The sequence below is a fragment of the Echinops telfairi genome, unplaced genomic scaffold (assembly GCF_000313985.2).
Source record: "Echinops telfairi isolate 266 unplaced genomic scaffold, ASM31398v2 ScPeMD7_7424;HRSCAF=8462, whole genome shotgun sequence".
Classification (NCBI taxonomy): Eukaryota; Metazoa; Chordata; class Mammalia; order Afrosoricida; family Tenrecidae; genus Echinops; species Echinops telfairi.
Window position 1 is genome coordinate 86,630,335 of NW_022111324.1, and position 8,718 is coordinate 86,639,052.

At 37.6% G+C, this 8,718-nt stretch overlaps 1 protein-coding gene across 1 annotated transcript in view; it reads right to left on the minus strand.

The window, feature by feature from the left end:
• Positions 1-8,718, minus strand: part of NUP133 (nucleoporin 133) — a 63,039-nt gene that overhangs the window by 15,377 nt on the left and 38,944 nt on the right. Inside the window, exons 20-22 of the mRNA XM_004712164.2 lie at positions 4,946-5,104; positions 4,199-4,334; positions 270-388 (exon numbers count right to left, since the gene is read on the minus strand). Coding sequence (XP_004712221.1) covers positions 270-388; positions 4,199-4,334; positions 4,946-5,104 — 414 coding nt within the window. The remainder of the gene's footprint in view (positions 1-269; positions 389-4,198; positions 4,335-4,945; positions 5,105-8,718) is intronic.

Genomic DNA, 8,718 nt, shown 5'->3' on the forward strand with positions numbered 1-8,718 from the left:
ACACACACACTGGGCTGATCAAGTGCCTCAATGATGCATTTATCTATACTACTACTACTAATATACACACATACACAAACACCAGGCTGATCAATTGCTTTCTGCTAATTAGCTTCTGGCTCAGGCTTCCAGTCATTTATTCTAAGGGGAAGTTACCCTGAAGGTAGGGCCTAGAAAGACGACTCCTCTTAGAAATTATATTACATGGCCCCCCAATACTAACATACTTTGAAACTAAGGCATGGTGCGAGATTTTGAAAAGTACGTACGCCAATGAGTTGCGGTGCAGTCAACACTGGCATTGCACTGAGATGCAGCTGTTTTTCCGTTAGTAGTTGCTCAGGTAGCGTATCCTGGTGTAGTAGAAAACGTTCCTGTTCAGCCATTTCTAGTATTCAGAATGAGCGAGAGAAAGAGACCACACATATGAACGAGAATAATATACATCCCACCTTTTGGTCTGTTGTAAAAGAAAAATCTGAATTTAAAAAAATAAAGAAAATAAAATTAAAAATAAAGAAAAATCTGAGTTTAAAAAGAAAAAGGCAACCTCATTGCTATTCAATGATCTTAAAATACGATTCTATGATTAATTCTTGATTATGCTAATAGATTTATGGTTTGATCTAAATCATATTAATTATCACAGCCATCAGAAACAGGAACACAGAGGAAATATTTCCTATTGCCTGAAGAAGTTGTAGAAGAGAGACCCGTTTCATGGCCCTTGGGTATGGGGTCTTTTAGTTCTGCATGTCGGGGCAAACAGGAAAGTGCTTTCTTCAAGCAGTTTATGGTACAGTTTCACTCACAAAAGAACAATGCTCAGAAACGCACAACATTCCTCTAGTTCTTTAACGCTTCCTCCCCCAAACTATCAGGACCCCATTTCTACCTTACAAACCCGGCTAGACCGTGTCATGTACACTGGTACAGATAAGAGCTCTCGACTCACAGAATACAGGACAAATAAACCCCTCGGGTACAGTGATGGGAGTAGTGATACTATGAACAACACCCCCACCCCTAGGGGGACAAACAACAGAAACACGAGTGAAGGGAGACAGCAGACAGTGTAAGATATGAAAATAATAATTTATCAAGAGTTCACCAGGTGGGAGAGTTGGGGAGGGAGGGGTAAAAGAGAGGCTGATACCAAGGGCTCAAGTAAAATGAAAATGTTTTAAAAATGATGATGGCAACATGTACAAATATGCTTGATACAATTGATGTATGAATTGATATAAGAGCTGTAAGAGACCCCAAAAAAAATTATTAAAAAAAAAAAAAACAATGATTATTTTAAAAGCCACCATGACTATATCCTAGGAAAAACAAATGTGTAGTAACATACCGCAGCCAGAGTAACTAGCAGTGGTGAGCTCTGTAAAATGAGATGACAGGGGCTTTCCTTTCCTATATCACATATTACCATCAATGATCCAGACGGCAGCCCATTAAGTGGCCATGCCCATGAGACTGGGTTACATTACGGGGATATAGAGTTGAAAACTACTATGCACTCATAAACACAGACGTTAAAGCAAAATGGAATGATCAAAAGCAGAAACATCATTTCATATTCTGCAGTTTTGTAAAACCTAATGTTTTATTATTCATGTACATTTCTGTACCTAATAAAGAAGACTGGAACAGCACACACAGAACCTTAAACCAGTGGTTCTCAACCTTCCTAATGCCCGACCCTTCATCTTGTGGGGACCGCCCCCCCAACCATAAAATTATTTTCACTGCTACTTCATAACTGTCATTTTGCTACTGTTGTGAATTAGGCGACGCCTGTGAAAGGGTCATTCAACTCCCAAAGGGGTCACGACCCACAGGTTGAGAACCACTGCCTTAAACAGGAGTAACCTTTAAGATGGTAAAATGATCATTTACTTTTCTGTTGCATTTTTTCCCTATAATTTGAAAACTCTCCACAAGATTATTTATAGAACACACACACACACACACACAATTAGGCTAAAAAAAAAAGAACAAAAATAAAACCTGCCATTGATATTAGCTACACTGGAATAATAAAAATTTCATAACAGAAATTTTAAAAGCTCCTTGCCATAAAGTCAATTCTGACTCGTAGCCATCTGAAAATATCCCCATTACATTAGCAAAGCACAGGATTAAGATCCAGTCAATGCTAAACAATCACAAGAATTCCAAACATCTGGAGAGAAAAGTGCATTTAAAAATAACATGATAAAAATATGGGTTCTCTTAGATTATCAGGCAGCCCTACACAATATATAAGTATGACTAAATATGAGATTAAAGGAAGATGTTCCTAAACAGTAACACCTAATTTAAAAGATAAACCTTAAAAATGCTAATACCTATGGCTTTAGTGAGTACTTTATGCAAACCTTTCCAAGGAGCACACATTACTGCAAATCCTTGGAACTACATTTATATAAGTTTATTTTATAATCAAGCCATTTTATAAGGAGAAACTGAGGATCAAGAGGCTTAATCAACAATACAAGATCACAAAGCTAGTAAATTCTAGAGACAAGATTTCAAAGGACCTATCTGTGCTCTGTCCAGCTTCTTACTACACCCATTCCCTTGGACGGACAATGAAAAACGACCGCAGTAGAATCTGAACTTAGAACTCAGAAGGCTGCATTCGTTGTGACTAACACATACAATGAAAAATTTGTTTCTACATACATTTCATCCCTGACCACATACCGGATATCTCCCCTAATTTTATTTTGAAATATTCTATACCAACAGAAAAACTTTAACGAACGCAATGTACCCTCAATCTATAGTCACCTGCCATTAACATTTTGCCACTTTTAGTTTCCCTTATTATCTCTATCTCTATCTATGTATGTTCCCCCACCCCTAATTACATCAGAGTTAGAAATATATTTCACCTCTAAATAGCCTAGCCTGCATCTCCTAAGAATGGATGACTATAGTATCAATATCAGACTCTTAAGAAATTTAATATAAAGTAGTATCATCTAATATTAAATATGTTCAAATTTTCCAGTTATATGTTTCCATTATTTGGGGGTGATCAAGAATCCAATCACGACCTTCACAATGCATAACTTTTTGAGTTCTTATCATCTGTAATGGGGCAGGTCCTGCACCAGTTTTTGTCTTTCAGGTCCCTTAAATTTTGAATCACCATGGTCCATTACACTGTAATATTATCAGGATTTACCTCCTTGTTTCTTTGTGATTAGATTTAGGTTGGCTGTTTTAGCAAGAATACCACCTAGGTGATACTGTAATGGCCACATTACATCACATCAGGAAGTACATTTGTGAACCTGTCTCCTTGCGGATGTCAGATGTGGGTATTTAAGAAGCAATCTGGGCACCAAAACTCTGCAAACAAGGGTTTAGCCTGTTCCTCCACATTTCAAAAAAGTCAGCACTTTCTGTGGTTGCAAAAGGGTGATTTCCTAAGTCTACACGTTTCCTACATTTATTAGTGGCATTTTTGTAAAGAAACATCCCCTTCCCTTTTGGATATTACTGTGGATTTATGGTTTTTAAATACATATGTAAATTATCATCCTTTACCATCATTCTTCTTGAGGTTCACATTACCCCCCAATTTGGCCAGTGGGAGCTGTTCAAGGCTCTTGTATCATGCTGACATCTCCATTAACCTTGATTTTAGATGCAACAGGGCTCTACAACCATCTTTTCAATAAGCCCTCATCTCTTCTTAGTGGAAAATGGTTTGGGGAAACAAAATATGGGACTAGGTATTCACCAATTATGGGGGTCTCATTTCTTTTAGGTCCTTTCCATAGAATAAGCCTGGGAATATAATTTTTTTTAAATTATAACTCCATTCACTAGCACCATTTAAGTTATGTCAAGATTAATATACCAATAACATCCCTACAACAAAGTTACTAAGTAAAGGTCAAGATTTCTCTGCAGTTGCTGTTGTCTTTGGAACATGTGAAACTAAGGAGACATAACCAGAACACACCATGCAAAATGACTGAATTTGTTTTTTAGGAAGTCACATTTAAAACAAAATTTACCTTCCCATAAAAACAAAACAAATCAAAACAAAAAAAAAACCCTCAAGTACATAACTTCTTTTATATAGAGACAGAATTTTAAAAACCACTCCTCTTACGATACCATTAAATGACAGCATGGCAATATGCATCTTTTCCTGTTCAAATTCTTTTTTTACCTTCAATTTTCTCTTGCAATGTGTCCTCGGCAAAGTCGGAAGCCAATGCAGCTAATTTACTCAAGCCAAGAAGGGTTTTTTTCTTTGCAAAATAACGAGTTTCCATATTTGCCAAACCTAGAAGGGTTGCATGAGCCTACAACAAACAAAATATGAAAATTGAGATAAGATTCTGTACTAACTAAAGTTGAACTAAAGATTAATAAGTATTCCTCAAACCAATCCTCTTGCACTGAGCTCTATCAATGAAAAGTATCAATCCAACAGCATACCAAAAAACTTGTCAATATTGTAAGACTGATGGTAATAAAATAAATCCCAAACATCCAGTTAATTATTAGGAAAAGAGACATGACATTTGCTAATAATTTATAAATTCGTTTTAACTTTCTGCCAAACACACTTTAAAGTTAATGTGTACGCTGTTTCTAACCACAATATGATCATTTTTCATTGAAAGAAAATATTCACTACAAAAAATGTCAATGACTGTTACTTAAACATTAGCAAGCCACTTTTATTTTACTGTGACAGTAGCCACATCAGAATGGACTATAAATTTATATGATATATTAGAAGGAATGACAATATCATAAATAAAAAGAATTCTTTATTCTAGTTACATGATTGAGTGGAAGGTAGCGACATTTCTTAAATAATGTTTAACATTAGTAAAATAATTAAGAATGAATCATATCAAATTAAAAGTGGCACAAATCTATTCCACATAACTAAATTAATCTTTACCTTTTCTAATTCTTGGATATTAATTTCATGTAACCACCGAAGATGTTCATGAGCTTGTAAAAAATTCGCCAGCTGTCCATGCTGAGAAATGGGCGGAGATAACAGTTTGCCTCGTTTCCCTTTCTCCAGGTACCAACGGAAGAGAAAGTCTGAAAAATCCTACATAAAACACAGCCAAGAATTTATTAATATTTAAAGATATGGATATACTTCTGATAATCAAATACTTTATCTTCCAAAGGTCTTGCAGTCCAAAATAAAAATCTTGCTTTACATACTAATTTCCTATGTTATAAGATTTAATAGGAAGTAAATGCCAAGACCCAATTCAGCCCGCCTCATCTGACAAATGATTAAATTCAGATTCAAAAGGAATATCTTGCTCAAGACCACTGAATACTATGGTAACTACCAGCCACATGTGCTGTTTAAACTTCAAGGAACTAAAGTGAAAAGTCACATTGGACAAATTTCAACAGCCAATGTGGGCAGTGGCCACCACACTTGACAGCACGTATGTTTCAAACACCTCCATTATCACAGAAAAGGATAGTCACAGTGATGAGGCAACATCTTCCAAACTCTCAGCGTGAGAATTCTGAATTAGATAGTAAACTGGAACGCCCAAATGAAACAAAACAAAAAACTCACTCACAGTGACCTTATAGGACAGGGTAGAGCTGCCCCTGTGGGTGTCCGAGACTGAACAATTTAGTGGACTAGAAAGTATTTCTCCTGAGGAGCAACCAGTAGTTTCACACTGCCAACCTTGTGGTTGGTAGCGCAACTCATAACCACTACACCAAAGCCCAGTCCATTTCCCCCCATGTCGTCTATGAGTGCTGGCTTGGTGCAGGAGGCTGGCTGGGAAGTCAGAGTCAAAGGACCTGCAGGCTTACAGGGCTTAAGAGATTTTTCCACTCAAGGTGGAAATCCTACATCACACATCAGTCTCTCTTTCCAATATTTTTGAAACCAAGTAAAACCAATATAACAAAATTGCACCCATGTCCTGGCCCAGCTATTTCTGATTGGATTGAACGGTCTGCCTCTTGCTTTTTCTATCTGAACATAAAAAGAAAGGGCAACTCTTTAGAAGAAAACAAAATCAACTTTCATCTTATGGTTCATCTTTATATAGACTATGTTCAAAATACAACTTAAAAGAGAAAAGAATATTGGTAAAAGAGATACAAGCAGGAGAAAAATATCACTAATAAGCAAAAAGGAAAAGAGAGCAGGTGAGGGAGCAAGCAGGAGCCCGTCCGGCTGAGCCAAAGGAGCAGTGCCTGAAGTAAAGGAGCTTGGCTCTTCTCTTCACGCTCCTCTGGCCGCGGGTCCAATAGCGGTGAAGTTGACAAAAGCTAACACGGAAAGCGCACGTTGCTCCCGAACACCCTGTATGGAAGGCAAAGCCTGGGGAATCTTCCAGGGCCCTGTCGTCCTCTAACAAAGAAGCGCAGCAGCAGAGATGGCTATGCTTCGGACTGGGAAAACGAGGTATGCCAGTGTTCAGGACTTCAAAAGGAAAAGTCCGAATTGATATTAGAGAATATCGGATGAACCAGAAAGATGAAATGAAACCAAGAAAAAGACACTTATTTCTTTAAACCTTGAGCAGTGGAGCCAGTTGAAAGGACAGATTTCTGATATTGATGACACACAGTAAGAAAACGAAAATCAAACCATAGCCATCCTGCATGGTTCTAGTCATTGTAACCTGCCTTTTTATATTGGCTTTTATTTTCTATTGTTTCCCAAGCTGTTGTATATTTGGCTTGCAGAACAATTTGTAAATGAATACCTTTTTTTTTAAAGTGCATTATTAAACACGTCACCTTTATTAAGGAGGATTGCTTTTGCCCATAAGCATAAAGTCAAGCAAGACAATTAAAAAAAACAAAAAGAGCAGAAGAAGCGAACTCAGGCACAATCACTTTGGGGTTCAGTATATAAGGACTTTAAGATAGCTACTAAGTATGTTACAGGAACTTTTTTAAAAGACAGAGACCAAGCAAACATGGAAAATGTCACAAGGGAGCTCCCACTGGCATGAAGTCGATTCTGACTCACAACAAGCCTATTGGACAGAGTATAAGTGTGTCTTAGGGTTTCCCAGCCTGTCCATGTTTATGAGACTAGACAGCCTCATCTTTCTCTCTCAAACAGATAGCTAGGGTCTATTTTTAAAAAAAACATGATGTGTGCAAAAGTGTTTAGTAATAATAGTTTAAAATACTAGGTAAATTATGTCCAACAACCAGCCACTGATCAAATAATACCATTTACAGTAAAGAAATCATTAAAAAAGATCAGTTTTACTTATCAGATAGAGACTGGAGGAACCCTTTAGACCAGGGGTCCTCAAACTTTTTAAACAGGGAGCCAGTTCACTGTCCCTCAGACCCATTAGAGGGCCGGACTATAGTTTTAAAACAAACTATGAACAAATTCCTATGCACACTGCACATATCTTATTTTGAAGTAAAAAAACAAATGGGGCAAACACACCCAGCGGGTTGGATAAATGTCTTCAGCGGGCTGCAGCCGCATGTGGCCCGCGGGCCGTAGTTTGAGGACGCCTGCTTTAGACTGTGGCCCCGAGTCATCCTTCAGGTGTGGAAATAAACTCACCCATGTGGCTCAGTTTTCAGTCAAATAATAGGTAGGCCCATGTGGGGAACAATAACATCAGGGAGGTATCTATTACTTAGAATAATCTACTACTTGAGATCAAGAGGGCAGCCGTAGACTCAGGAAAAGGTTCAGAAGGGTTAGGAAAGGAGGAGGACTGGAAATGGGAAACCAGAGAGGAAGTAGGATTGCAATTATCGACAGGAAACAAAATGTGTAAGAACTGTTCAATGGAAAACTGATCTGCCCTGTAAACCCTCCCTTAATTTACAATAAGAGTTTGTTTTGTTTTAAACTGCAGAATGTTTTATGGGGTGGACAAATGTGACATAGTAAAGGTGAAAAAAATGTAACTGACAGACTAGCTTTGTAGTAATATTGAGTAAAAAATACTGAAAGAATACACAAGGTGCTCTGGTGGTACAACGGTTAATGACTTGGTGGTTCACACCCACCAGCTGTTCCTCAGGAGAAAAGACCTCGCAGTCTGCTCTTGTAAAGATTACAGCCTAGGAAACCATATGATACGGGGTAGTCCTACTGTGTGCTACTATTCTTGATCAGTTAGAATCGACGTGATAGTACTTAAATAGCAACAGAAAAAAAAATTACACAAAAATCAAATAAGTCAATTAGTTTAATAGCCAACTTAAAATTACCTTTATGGTACTAATGTGAAACTTTTAAAAAACAAGAACCAAAATGTAGACCCTTCTGTGGATAGAAATCAGAGCTCTCTAAACATTGTGCTCGCATTTTATGTTTCTAGTATTTTCTGTTCAGACCTTTAGAACTTTACCAATATCCGTGCACCTAATAACTGTAATTATATAATGAAAAATATAAGAACATAAATGAATGTTTTAACATACTTTCAAAAGTCAAGTCTTGCAGCCATATTAAGCCAAAATAAGCCACACGTGAGGCAAAATAACCACACCCACTGTCATCTAGTCAATTAGCACTCACAGTGACCCTCTTTGCACGACTGTAAGGGAGACTTTAAGGGAGCAGACGGCCTCACCTTTCTCCCCTGGAACAGCTGCCAGGTTTGAAGTACGACCTTCTAGTATGCAGCTCAACACTTAATCCACAGTTACCAGGGCTTCTTAACATTTGTACATAATGAATTGTTTTTC